The sequence below is a fragment of the Thamnophis elegans genome, chromosome 7 (genome assembly GCF_009769535.1).
Source record: "Thamnophis elegans isolate rThaEle1 chromosome 7, rThaEle1.pri, whole genome shotgun sequence".
Lineage (NCBI taxonomy): Eukaryota > Metazoa > Chordata > Lepidosauria > Squamata > Colubridae > Thamnophis > Thamnophis elegans.
The window spans coordinates 30,811,636-30,826,505 of NC_045547.1; the positions used below are offsets into that span (position 1 = coordinate 30,811,636).

Genomic DNA, 14,870 nt, shown 5'->3' on the forward strand with positions numbered 1-14,870 from the left:
GAAAAAAGAAACAGAAAATAAAACTTTTAAATAGTTTTAAACTTTCATTGAAAGAACTGTATCTCTATGTCTCTATCGGGGTGAGTTCCGGCCAGCACTACTGCTGGTTCGCTGTGTGTGCCCCGCACATGTGTGCACATGCGCAGTGTGATTAAAATTGTTGTGCACATGCAAAGAAGGAAAAAAAAAGATGGCGCCACCTGTGGCACCACCTGAAGATGTGGTTTGGGGACATGAAAGGCCTGGGTCGCTGCTGGTTCCAGCGATCCAGGCCACCAAATCTCTACCGATTCAGCTGAACTGGTCCAAAACGATAGGAACCCACCACTGGTCGCTAAGTGTGTGTGTACACATGTATATGGGCATGAGTGAGTGTGTGTGTGTGTGTGTGTGTGTGTGTGTGTGTGTGTGAGAGAGAGAGAGAGAGAGAGAGAGAGAGAGAGAGAGAGAGAGAGAGAGAGAGAGACTTTGTGTCATCCTCCTAAAATATACTACCAACTACACAAACATTTGATGAAGAGAATAAAGTGTGAAGTATGAAGAAGCCTGGCCGTTTTTGTGTTCAAAGTGAGACTTTTTAAATAGTTCAATTGAACAATGATAGACTGCATTTCAGTTGTTGAAATGACAATTGATAGTAAAAATTACAACTGGAATGCAGGCTTTCTGAACAAAATGGCTAGATTGCTGTTGCATAGTCAGAAAGAAGAGCATAAAACCTGCAGCAGCCGAAAAGAACATAGAAAGTTGTCTATCTAGACAGGGATATGATTTTCAATGCTCTAAAAGCCTGAATCAAAATGTACACGGCATGCCCTAAGAACAGATCGTATTTTAAAGAAAGCCAAAGCTTCCAGTAATAACTACCAGTATATTCCTGTCTCAAAGATCAAGTCCATGTCATGGAAAATGTTTATCTGAGCAAACAGAGTTAATCTGATTTTTGCCTGTCCATACTGTACAACCTTCTTTCAAATTCTTATTTCAGAATAGAAAGAATAGTGTTTGTACAATTCAGATTAGCATTCTAAAAGAAAGCCCTGTAAACTAATGTAAGTGTTGATTTGGAAAGGGGGAAAGAGGTACAAACAGGAGTAATCAAAGTTTTGGCAGATAATGTCCAAATTTTGCTATGGGCGACAGTTCTTCCAGGTGTTAAACTCTTCTAAGCTAACCTCTTTGATGACACTAATATCTTCATTCATTATTACAAAAATGGAGCATATTATGATAGGAGGACTTATTGAATGCTTGGAAATTTGGTATTTTGGAATCTTTGTTTACTTTTTTAAAGGAATGCTTTAATTCAAACTAGTGTTATTAAAAGTACAGAGCCAAATCTGATTTTAAAATGGGCTATTTTAGGGCAGTAAACACAGCGGATTTCCAACAACATGTAACCAAAAGAGTATGACCAAGTGATCTTTGGTGAGAATGAGTAGATACTATTGTTTTCTCTATAAAAGGCTGCCAGAGAACAATTTTCTGCATGAAAGCGTTTCAAGGCCAGTTTCAGCATAGAGATCAATTGGGAGACATATCAAAAGCTTTAAGGTCATCTATTCATACTGTTCTCATTCTTTCCCACAATGACCAGGAGTATTACATTTTTTTAAAAAACCTGTTACATTTTAAAACATAGCAATTATTTTTAAATGTGCATCTATGCATGTTTATTGCCTAATTAATGAAAAATTTGGGTGATGACCCAGCTAAACTTATTTCAAAATATTATATAGAATTAGATCTGGTTAGTACTTGTGTGAGAGATCACTAGGAAGGCCAAGGCTGTAGGTCAGACTGAGAAGTCTAGAGAACATTCTTGAAGAAGACAAAACACTTTTGTATGGTTGTCAAGAAAAACACAGGGTTGACCTTGGCTCACAAACTTACTTTTTTCTAATTAGTCGCTTAGTCTTTTGTTTATTCATTATTCATTTTCTTCTTCTCTAAATTCTTGTTCACCTCAACTTTTCAGTTCATTCAATTCTAAAAAAAAATCCACATCCATGTTGTTTGTTTTGATTTTTAAGCTTGCCAAGCTAATTTAATTCTTGTGTTTTTAAAATTCATTTGTGTGTGGTATGTGTAAAATGAATTGTTCCCATCCACATTTTACCTCAGTTCAATGTATATTATGTTATTCATGTTTAGAGTTTGAGTCTTGCAGTGCTTCAAGTTTGTGTTTGCTAGAGTCAACACTATTTCATGTTTTCAACCTTTATCATAGAAACGGGAGGCCTGTAGCTTTCCCAGTCATGTTGGAAGCCAACTGCTATCAGCCAACCAGGGCTAAAAGAATATTGCAAGTAGTACTTCATTAACCCTTGAAAAGCCACAGATGCTTCCTCCAACTGTATGCATGGTTATTCAATTAAGGTTGAATTATGTAACCATCAAGCAGATGCTAATCCAGACATAAATTATTGAACTTTTGCCTCTCTCTCTTTCTAGGTCATTGGCCATGCTGACTGAGGATGGTGAAACTTGCAGTTCAATGCAGCTGGAGGGCACTTAGTAGGTGAAAGGTAACTCACCATCATTAAGCAAATAGTAGATAAAGCATTATGCAGTAAAAGCCCCTCCCCACTTTATTTCCAGTCTTTTATATTTTATTAAATTGTATACTTTATTTAAAAATAAACAGTTCCAAATCAATTTTCCAGAGGAGAACATTGGGAGGTGAAGTGGGCATATAGATTGCATTGCTTAGAAAGGACCAGTTAAAAGTCATTTGAATTCTGACCCAATTTGTAACATCTCCTCTTGCAAATATTTCTGATTTGCCCTGTTTGCATTTCTATGGGAAGGAACAGAAATTTTAAATGGATCAGAACACTTGGTATTAACTTACTTAGGGAATCATGGATACCAAGAACCAGGATGAAACTGAGATTAACTGTACACGTTTGAAGATGGAGAAAGCTAGAGCTATTTTCTCCTGAAGATTTTGTATGCAACAAATAATATACATGCAAATTCTATGCCACTGCCAGATCTCTCTATGACACTGAGAAACACCAGTTTCATTCAGCTTGCTAATATTTGCAGCTTCCTTGTCCTGCAGCAACATTATTGGTCTCTCTGCTACTGCTGGCAGCTTAGCAAAACATGTCCCATCTTATCTTAGTGTGTCACATCTGTTGCTGCTTTGTCAAAGTTTTAAGCCACAGAAAAGAGAAGTGTGAAAATGAGGAGAAATAACCTTGGTTCTGTTCTAAATTCAGGATATTTAAAACCAATTGATAACTGCATGGCAGGAAGCGTGGATTGTCCAACACCAGGCAAGTGTCATGTCTATATATATTCAATAGTTGGTAGAAGTACAGTAGGGATTTTCCAACCAAAAGCTTATGCTAGAGCAGTAAGGAAACATTTAGGGAATATAAGTGGGATGAAAATCAAGATGGCAGTTCAGATGGCTGATTCCCTACGGTATGAGAGTGCATCCAAAGGAATGGAGACTTGCAATCGATCCAGGTCCATATGGCTCCCAAACTCCATCATTGGTATGACTCCAGCATCCTCCTTTGGACCTCCTCCCAAATCTACTCCAACATCCAAGTCATCCTCCTCATCTTCATCCTGGCTGACAAGAGCCAATTCATTCTCATAGCAGAAGGCACTAGGAGGTGGAGGAGGTGAAGGCAGGATGGTAATTTTGCTCTCCTGCAATTCCCGAGCAGAACAATAAGGAGTTCCAGCCACCTCATAAGTCTTGTGGAAATGTGAATAGTCCACCTTATAATGTTTCTTCTCCTCAAAGACAACAGGCTCAAAACGATGTCCCCAAAGGATCTCACTAGCCAAGTAGGAGCTACGAGCCTGAGTGGTCATGGCTGTTGCTTCCACCATACCCTCAAGAATAACAACAATCTCAAAGTCCTCTCTCTCCAGTTCTTCCTTGCCCATCCCATAGAGTGGACTTTCCTCATCGATCTCATGAACAATAATAATGGGAGACACTAAGAAGATACGATCAAGGCCGATGTCATAGCCCACATTCAGATCTCTCTGGTCTAATGGAAGATACTCACCTTCTGCTGTCATATAGGGCTTTATAAGCTGGGCCCTAACATGAGCTTCCACAATATGGCTCCTCCTTAGATTCCCCACCCGCCACATGAGGCAGAGTTTGCCATCCCGCAGAGAGATGACAGCATGATGGCTGAAGAGTAGGGTTTGGGCCCTTTTCTTGGGGCGTGCCATTTTTGCCATGATGGTGCCAATCATGAAAGAATCAATAACACAGCCTACAATGGATTGCACCACAACCACCATGATAGCTAGTGGGCATTCCTCAGTCACATATCTAAAACCATAACCAATGGTTGTCTGGGTCTCCACTGAGAAGAGGAAAGCTCCCAAGAACCCGTTGACATGTTTGATGCAGAATTTTGTAGCAACAGAACCACTTCCTGCACCTGGGACATCTAAGTCACCATGGAAGAAGGCAATGATCCAAAACAGCAGACCAAAGAATAACCACGAGACCAAGAAGGCTGCTGAAAAGATCATGAGCATGTAGCGCCAACGAGTGTCCACGCAAGTAGTGAAGATGTCAGCCATATAACGTTGAGATTTGTTGCTTAGGTTAGCAAAGTAGACATTGCACTGGCCATTCTTTTTGACAAAACGGTTACGTCGTTTCCGCCGAGGGGCATGGCCTTTCCCATTACGACTGTGTTCATTAAGGCTGCCAAGGGAGGAGACTTTGTGCCCATCCTCTTCAGTGGAAACAATGCTGTACCTTGTGAACAGGGGGAAAAGTGATAGTTAAAGGTGGAAGACAAGTTGTGATTTCTCAGAAAATCATTTTAAGTGCTCATACACCCAAATCTAGTACAGGTGAACTCCTCAACTTACAACAAGTTCATTTAGTAACGGATTGAAGTTACAGCATCACTGAAAAAATTATTTACGGCCATTTTTCACGCTTATGACCATTGCAAGAATGGTCATATGGTCACGTGATCAAAATTCAGATTCTTGGCAATTGGTTCATATTTATGATGGTTTCAGTATCCTTGAGTCATGTGATCACCTTTTGCGACCTTCTGTCAAGCAAAGTCAATGGGGAAACCAGATTCACTGTTGACAAGAAAGGTTGCAAAATGAGACAAAATTCATTTAACAAATGTCTCGCTCAGCAACAGAAATTTTGGGCCTAATTGTGGTTGTAAGTCGAGGACTTCCTGTATCTCATTTTTTCAACCACCCCAGATGTCTGATGCTTCTATATATGACCCTTTACAGAGGTGGCAAGCACACTGTAGATTACTAAGAAAATCATATAGCATTGGCATTCATGTGTACTGTGCAAACATTCAGAAGGGTGAATCACTCCAATTTCAGAATACCTGCAATTAAAATAATGTTCTATTCTGTGCAGTTTTTGATGATTATCTTTAAAAAATTACTGCAGATATTATATTTGGTATGAGAGAAAGAAAAAAGTCATTAAAATAGTCATAAAAATAGGAGTTTTAGAACTCACCCCCATATAAGCCTTCAAGACATATGAGTTATTCTCTCTGCAGTATTACAGTATGTTTGATTACAAGAGTTTAAATCAATAATCTCCATATTGTCCGAATCAAGTCTTTGTTAAAGCAACGAAGAATAATGCTGTATTAAGAGGTCCACTTAGCTGTTCAAGACATTTGATTTTTGGGATTGCAATAATAATAAAATAACAGAGTTGGAGGTCTTCTAGTCCAACCCCCTGCTTAGACAGGAAACCATATACCATTTTAGACAAATGGTTATCCAATTTCTTCTTAAAAACTTCCAGTGTTGGAGCATTTACAACTTCCAGACACACGTTCTCCTCAGTTCTAATTTGCTTCTCTCCTTGATTAGTTTCCACCCATTGCTTCTTGTCCTATCCTCAGATCTTTGGAGAATAGCTTAACTCCCTCTTCTTTGTGGCAGCCTATGAGATATTGGAACACTGCTATCATGTCTCCCCTACTCCTTCTTTTCATTAAACTAGACACACCCAATTCCAGCGACCATTCTTTATACATTTTAGCCACTAGCCCCCTAATCATCTTTGTTGCTCTTCTCTGTACTCTTTCTAGAATCTCAACATCTTTTCTACATTGTGTCAACCAAAACTGAATGCATTATTCCAAGTGTGGTCTTACCAAGGCATTATACAATGGTATTAACACTTCACATGATCTTGATACCATTCTCCAACAAGTTAAGCTGTAATTGGCAGGACCTACTAGAGCAGACTTCAGGTATATTAGACTACAATTCCCATTGTACCAGGGGTGGGTTTCAGGCGGTTCGCGGCGGTCCCCGCGAACCGGTTGGTCGGCGAACCCGGAAGTAAGTAACTTCTGGGAACGCCGAAGGATCCACCCGCCCGCCCGCATTTCTTACCCAGTTTTGACGAGTTCTGCGCTTCCACGCATGCGCAGAACGCATACAGCGCCTGCGCAATCCTCTAGGAGCAGCTGGAGCATCGCACAGGCGCTAGTACGCATGCGTGCACTGCGCGCGTGCACAAGGACGCCGCCGCCCCCGTTCCAACCGAACCGGTTGAAACGGGGCGAGAAACCCACCCCTGCATTGTACCCAACCAATGTCATTGCCACAGTGGCTATAGTTGATGGAGTTATATTCCAACATATCTGAGGACACAAATTTGGGTAGAGGAAGCCATATGAATACGGTTTTATAACATTTTAGCTCAGAATTGCATAAGGCTGGAAGTTTCTATTTTCTGTTCGGTTTGCATTTGTTGATCTAATCGTGCATCTGTGACAATGTTTATACACTTCCAGAGTTCTAGACAATTCTGTTGCTACAGCAACAAGTATGTTTCCCAGCATCCCATATCTAAAACCTAAGGTGTAATTAGAGATCAAGAGACAACGGGTTGCCAGATATCCTGAAAGAAACTCCCTCTCCTCAAGAGCTGTGACTAGCTTTTATCTCCTTCTTCAAAATTTTCCACTCTCTCTGTATTCATTTTTCCCACAGCTGAGAAGAGCTGCTAAGTGGTTTCATCACAGAAAGTTCTGCCTGACATCATTTGAACATAAGATGTGATCATAGCAAATGTCTATCATTGAGATCTTAAAGTACTGAGGCAGAGAGACAGAGAAGAGACAAGAGAGACAATATATAAGAGATTAATTGCCAAAACTTTTCTTTTTGTAATGCCAACTATCAAACTATTTCTAATTTGTTTTGTTTGCTGTTTGTTTCAACAGAACACTTTGCAAACTTGACTGAATTTTCAATGATATAAGAAGTGCTTATATCAAGTTGTTATAGAATTACTCTTTCCTCAGATCAAATATATAATGCCATAAATTTAAAACAGTGCTTCTTGGGCTTGGGTTAGGGCAAGCCAGGGACAAAGCCAGACTGATATATCAGCAAGTTTCAGTCGTATTGTATTACTGTGATTCATTCTATGATCCGTTTGAAGTTGACAGTATATTGCAATCTCTATTTATTCATTATACTATTTATATAAACTAGAGCTTAGTGATATGTGAGCCCTTGATCTTGCTGTCTTTTTTCAATGCTGTGTCTCGATAGCAGATTAACAGACTATTTTTGCTGAGTCATAAATCCTGCAAGGTTGAAACAAGATTCATTTCTAGATGAACTTGATCTGGATAAGCTTCCATGGGAGATCTAGCATGGTGGGAGATGCTTTTCGTAAAAGTGGAGAAGGTGGTTGAGTATATATGATCCATCAGTTCTGCTTTCCCAGCCATTCCCTTGTTGTTTCAACTATCAGTCTGTACCTTTATTTAGTGTTCTTGCTTTCTAGAGTCAGCTATAGGAAACCACTTCCATCAGGGACGTGCAGTCAGGGGAGGCAGGGGAGGCAGGGCCTCACCACTGTCATCATGAAAAAGAAAAACAAGGTAGTTGCTGTCAGAGTCACAGTGGATGACTCCGCTTAGTGCTTAACTGCAGGAGGAGGCAGAAGAACCATGTGCCTCCTTTACTCTATCTTTATGATCACTTGAGCAGAGTTAAGCAAGGGTTAAAAGGCGAAAAATTCCTTATGCAAAGGAGGCACGTGGTTCTCTCGCCTCCTGTAGGAGGCATTTTTAGAGGCTTTTTAGAGTTCTCTGGGAGCAACTAGCTCAGTCTGACCTCAGAGCTCTTGCCTTTCTCTTTTTACATTTTTTTTTCTTTTCATGATGGCAGGCAAGAGCAGAGTTGAAATCCTCTCTGAAACAGCTGGAAAAGATGCGTGTGTGGGGAGAGGGGAGGAATTCAAAAAGTTTGATTGCATGCAGAGCCACATTGCCTTTTCAAACACACACACACACACACACACACACACACAGCTGGATAAAAGTATATAAGCCCAGCTTCACTGATTACAAGTTTGAAAAGGCAACGTGGCTCCACCTGCAATCAAAGCTCAGATCGGAAGGCAGCAGGGGAAGTGGGGGCAGAGGAGCTGCTTTCAAGCCATTGGAAAATATATCCAATCCAACTTCTGTGTTTGTGTTTGTTTGAGAGTGAGTGAGTGAGTGAGTGAGAAAGGGATCCAACTTCTCTGTGTGCGTGTGTCTGTTTGAGAGAGGGGGGAGGGAGGGAGAGAGGGAGGGAGGAGGGGGAGGGAGAAGAAAAAGAATGAAAGAAAACTTATTTTGCAAGGGGGAAAAATTCTGTTGCTTTAAATCGGAACTGAGCATGCCTGGCTGTGGAATTCTGGGAGTTGAAGTCCACAAGTCTAAAAAAATTTGAAACACCTGTGTCAGTGCCTCACCAGCTATAAACCTCACCGCACATCACTGACTTCCATTCAAACAGGTATGTAATTATCTCTATTGAGCATTTTCATGACCATGAGCCTTTAATGTTGAAACTAAAAAACTCAAAGATCTTCCTTACGAGAAAAAGTTTAAAGTTTAGGACTGTTGAGCTTAGAAAAAAGTTTAACAAAATGGGGACATAATTGAGATGCATGGAATTATGGAAGGCATGGACAAAGTGGACAGAATGAAGGCTTTCTCTCATTTTCAAAACACCTGGAATGGGGTCATCCAATGAAATTAATTTAAAGGAGATTTAAACAAAAGAAAGTGATTGTTACACTGTGCAGTGTGTAGTAAAATGCATATTTACACTTAAACCTATGCAGAATTGATTACATATGACATGGTAATGACCATTAACTTGAATATATTAAAAGGGAGATTGGATAAATTCACAGAAGACAGATCTATTGAGGACTCTCTTTTTTTGAGTAGGGCAGCTATAACAAATAATAAGAATATATGCACAATGTGTACTACTCCGATGAAAACTCTCCTAGCAAAAGAAATTGTTTACATCCAGCTACTGAGGTAGAGAGAATCCAGCACAGAATGGTCAGAGTGTTATCTTTAAACCTAATTCAGATATATATCCCCTATACTGATTGCAGATCATTCCCGTGAAACAATGGGATTATTTAAATGCAAATCAAGCTCAATTAGTCCTAAACCTCTGCAAATTTACTGGCTTTGGTTATACAAGGTAAATCACCGGGTCAGTGGTATTTGCAAAATATGAATTATCATTAGGTTTTTATGGCTTGTATGGTATAAGCAAAGTAAGAAAATGGGTTCGTTATATAACATAGTTACGCTTGTTGAGCAAATCCAGTCTTCCCATGAATACTTTCTAGAATCATTTCCTAAAATTGATTTGACTACCATTTGGTTAGTCAAATATTAAAATATAAATATAAAATATTAAAATATAAATATAAAAATATTAAAAGCAGTTTAATAAAAAAATATGCATACCTAAATCTTACAGCTATTCAAAGGTTCTGGAGTTCCCTACCAAAGGCAACCTACTATGAGAGGCTGTGGAAAAGCAGGAGATGAGGCACTTGAGGCACAAGAGGCAACTCGGGTCAGATTATAGGGGGGGGGGAGTGTTTCAAAGGCACTCTATCTTAATTAAAGGATGATAACTAGAGATTTGTCTTACCAACTAGGCTTCACAACAAACCTGAACCTTCAAATATCTCATCCCCCCCCACACCTTCCCACAACCTCTCAGCACCTGATCAGCTCCATCTTAGTTTCCATTCTATTGAGTGGCAAAAGCCTTTTCATTTGGACAAATTTTTGCCTTTTAAGATGATGTGATTGTCAAGGCTGAGGTCTGGGGACTGCTTATTTTTTATTGTTTTGCATCACATTTTAATTTATTACAATTTTGCATATTATCTTATATTAATACTGTTAACTTTGCTGGAGGTTACTTACAATAACAACAACATGATTGTGTCCATGTGTGTTCCAGAGAGAGAGAGAGAGAGAGAGAGAGACAGAGACAGAGACAGATAGAGAGATAAATGGTACTTTGGATTTAAGTCCTAAATACAAGATTCCCTGGCCTACAATTCATACGGCTAGAACCTATATTGTGAGTTCCATGACCATCCCTCAGCATATCACTTGTAGACATTTTAAATACCTAATTGTACAATAGGGGTGCGGAGCCATACAGCCCACAGAAAGCTAAGGAGGCTACAGAGCAGTAAAAATTGGATGGGAGATGTTACTCACCTGTTTACCCGGATGCTGCCCATGACTCGTTTTATCATGAGGTACTTCTTATTAAAAAGCTGAACAGCTTCCGATGTTGTGTGTGATTGGGAGTATCACACACTGGACACCCACAAATGGTGTCCCAGGGCTGTAAAAGTTTCGGTTCCTTTCATGAGGGAATAGTTACCTAGATTAGAACAAAAAATTCAGAAGAAAAATCACAGCAACTAAAAAAAAAAGCCCTAATCGATAAATCCCAGCTGTACTGTTCTATTTATTAATTTTTCATCTTTCCTCTAGCACAGAATTCAGAAAGGAATACATAAGCTATCTTCCTACAACTTGTTAAACCTCAAACCTGGATAAACAAAACACATTTGCAGCGTTACATAACATGCATCACCCAAACAGATAATCCATGTTATAGATTTAATGTGATGACTTAGCTCACACAATATGTGATGCCAATGAGTGGACACTGGGAGACAAGCCACCGCCCCCATTTCCCCATATAAAACCAGTGATAACACAGCCATGGAATTTATCAGGCAGAGGCTCTCCTGGGTTGGACTTCAGAGCCAATTCCGGAAGCACAAGGTCAGAAATGGATTCAAAGAACTGTTTAATGAAAAGAACAAGCAGCAATAGGCGATAAGGGAAGAACTGAAAGTGAGCAGCTCTATACAGTGTAATAGCTATTGCTATGGGATGTTCATGTGTGTCCTCCCCCTCACATTTGGTATGTTGGAACATGGCCAATCAAAACCATGTTGAACAGACTGTTGAAGAAGGTGGGGACTTTTGTAGTGTCTGCTTACCTGAATAACATCAATTTCTAGCTAATAATAATAATAATATCATTGACATTGACAAAATCACCATCTGCCTTACAAAAGGCAGATTTACTTGGAACAGTTTACACCCTGCAATGATATCTTTAATATTATTAAACAACAACTTCTGCTTATCCCAGGATCTTGGGAAGGACTCTGTAGATCAGGGATGTGAAACTCGATTTCATTGAGGGTCACATCAGGGTTGTGTCTGACTTCAGGGGGCTGGGTTGGGCGTGGCCAGGGTAGATGTGGCTAGCTTGACATCACTCTTGTCAGGGGTGCCTGTGTGGGCCTGAGCACTCTGCCAGTGAAAAAGGGTTCCCAAGCTCCGTTGTCAGCTGCGACTGACTCCTGCAACCCTCTGCCAGCAAAAAAGGAGCTCGGGAGGGCTCCCCACAGCCCCCCCCCCGAGCTCCATTTTTGCTGGCAGAGGCACTGCTGGCCAATCCTTCCCTGCTTCCAGGGCAGTCCCGCGAGCCAGAGCAAAGCACCCCGTGGGCCGGATCCAGCCTGCAGACCTTGAGTTTGACACCCCTGCTATAGATGAACAAAATGCCAAATCCAGTCTGGCTGACTCATAAGAAACCATAATAATAAGCTTCCTGCTTCCAGACTTTTCTCTAATGCAATGAATATCATGTGAGAATGAAGGGGAGAGGAAAGAGAGTCAAAGAAACTAGGATGATAAGAAACTAGGACAGAGGTGGCAAAATAAATAGTATGGGAGGAAACAAGTAGGGCAGAAAAGCACAGATTCACCTCAAATCTTGAAAGCCATTTTCCCCCAACAGTCTCACATCCAAGCGTATCATCTCTAGACCCTCTTGGCTTTATTACATCTTGTGCTTCCCTGACCTATGGCTAGACGTTTAGGCATTTTGACTGCTGACTTAAATAAAATAGTTTCATCTCAACTGCTTCACAATGCAAATTAAAAAAATTTTTAATGATTGGGGATAGTGTTTTAAATGAATGTTGCAAATTCCTCCTAATTAATGGGATGAGTGTAACAGTAGTTTGTCTTAGAAGGTAGTTCTAGATTAGGATTCTAACCTACATAATAAAGTATGTGTAAATATGGGGTGAAACAAGGTTTTAATTGTATTTAATGCAAACTGACCAAAATGACCCTAAATAACTCATACAGTCCTTTCTATTATCAGGGAAACTGGTCACAAATAATGTGGACTGGACATTAACATTTGCACTACTATTAGTCCATGTATTTGCCATACAGTAAATAAATAAATGTCACAAGTATGTTGGTAACTTGCCAACATGATGCTATCCATTCAATCATGTCCAGTTCTTAGTGATTCTATGGACCAGCTATTCCCACATTTTCTGATCTTGTGTGGCTTCTTTCAGTTGTTTTATGCTCTGGCTGGTGATGATGTCCAGCCAACGTGCTTTTTGGTGGCTTTGTTTCTTTTTACTGCTGCCTATTTCAAACATAACTGTCTTTTCCATTGAGTTTGGTCACATGATATGTTTGAAATAAGTAAGGCAGAATTTTGTGATTTTGCTTTCCAGCAATATATTACAATATACTTTATGTTGTTACGTGAAGTCAGGGGTGGTATTCTACCAATTCAGAGTGGTTCGGGCAAACTCGTAGCTCTGAAGTACAGCTGTGAGCAAACTGGTTCGCTCCGACCTTCAGGTGGGGCTCACCCACCTGCCCCTGGGCTATACTCACCTATATTTCCTTGTTTTTCAACCCAGCTGATAGGCATGACAGAGTGGATTGCTGCACCTCAGCTGTTTACCTGTCAGGCAAAGCCCATGTCAGGCAAGTCAGGCACATGCGCGCAAAGCAAACTGGTTGTTAAACCAGTAGGATCCCACCCCCATGTGAAATGTTGGTTGACCACAGACATCAGTATCCATGGTTTTATCTGATGATGACTATGGAACATAAAAGACTAATTTGGAATGTTTGTGAAGTAAAGATCATGAATTAATGAAAAAATGAATGAAGGTAATCTGACCTTGTGTTATGGAATATATTGTATAAATACATGCGGGGAAGTTTAGGTGATGGTTTAATTATGAATGAAAGAGCTGAAAGGTGATCAACAATTATGAATTGTTGACATCTAGGTTCTTGTGGTTATTTAGGTTGAGGGTACATGTAAAAGTCGGAATACATATAAACTGAAAGGGGAGTGGTTGCATGGTATAATCCAGTGAGAGTGATACTGGAAGAAACAATAATTCGTGTTAAGGGGAAATTCAGAAATATTCTGAATGAATGTAGTCGGGGGAGGAATATATTCCAGTAGGTAATGTGAATGGATAGATGGAAGTGAGATGTGACTTCTGAAAATGATTTGGCTATTCAGAGATGGTTGGTGACTTTTGTTGAATAGTGGCTAACTATTCCAATAGTATCTGCTTATACTACTTGGTATGAGCATAAAGCTATTCATATGTCTACATGGAAAAAGAAAAAAAATGAACAGGATTGATTCGATTATGTGGGAAGAGTGAGAGACTGGTAAATAATATAATAGTGATAAAAGATTCTGAGATGGATCATTTTTTTGTAGAATCAAAGTGGATCTCTGAAAGAAAAAATGAAAGAAATAAGAATAAAAGTAGGACAACTACAGTAAGAAATAGTAAGTAACTTGTATGCATCTATAAATGAATAGATAGATAACAGGGGACAGAAGATGGTGGGTGGGTGGGTGGATGGATGGATGGATGGATGGATGGATGGATGGATGGATGGATGGATAGATAGATAGATAGATAGAAAGAAAGAAAGAAAGAAAGAAAGAAAGATAGATAGATAGATAGATAGATAGATAGCAGACATTACATTAATCGTCCAACAGAATGCATGTAAAATGAATGTAAGAAATTAAATTCCAATAATGCTTCGAAGAGAATAAAAAGAATTATTTTACAGAATGCCAGAACAGTGTGTGACGCTACATTAATGAGATGTATGAAAAATATGTGAAAGAAGCAATGAAAGAGCCTATGGTTGAGAAGCTGTCATATATAAAAGAATAACTGCTTTCAAAAATGAGGATTAGGGAAAATACTGTATAATATTATATAGCAAAAAAAAGTTTTGCAAAGAATATAATCAAAAAGTGCAAGGAATAGTTTTGTTTTAAAAATGCAGAGAAAATACATAATGATTTTAATGGAAATGTTTAAAAATTGTTTTGAAAGTACCCCTCAGTTTTTCTTTTTAGGTATAACTACTGATTACACTGTTATAGAGACTAATTTGATTTTGAACCTAACAACAGCAGCAAGACTGTTGGCGCAATACTGGAAGAAGGAAGATTTGCCTACTATTCAAGAATGAACATTAAAAGTAACAAACTTAGCAGAGATGGCCTTAAATATCAGCATATCTTAAGGATCATTCAGATGAGAAATACAAACTGGAGTGGAGAAGATGGACTGACTATATTCAAAATAAATACGGGACTAAAATTCCAGATAGCTTATGACTGAAAAAGCAAGGAATGAT

The 14,870-nt window shown here is 39.4% G+C and overlaps 1 protein-coding gene across 1 annotated transcript; it reads right to left on the reverse strand.

Annotated features, from left to right (window-relative positions):
- Positions 1-3,234: 3,234 nt before the first annotated feature.
- On the reverse strand, positions 3,235-10,594 carry KCNJ4 (potassium inwardly rectifying channel subfamily J member 4). The gene is made up of 2 exons (XM_032221634.1): positions 10,557-10,594; positions 3,235-4,750 (listed from the first exon to the last, which is right to left on the reverse strand). Exons 1-2 carry the CDS (start codon positions 10,592-10,594, stop codon positions 3,415-3,417), a joined length of 1,374 nt encoding a protein of 457 aa, XP_032077525.1. The 3' UTR covers positions 3,235-3,414.
- Between the last annotated feature and the right edge of the window lie 4,276 nt (positions 10,595-14,870).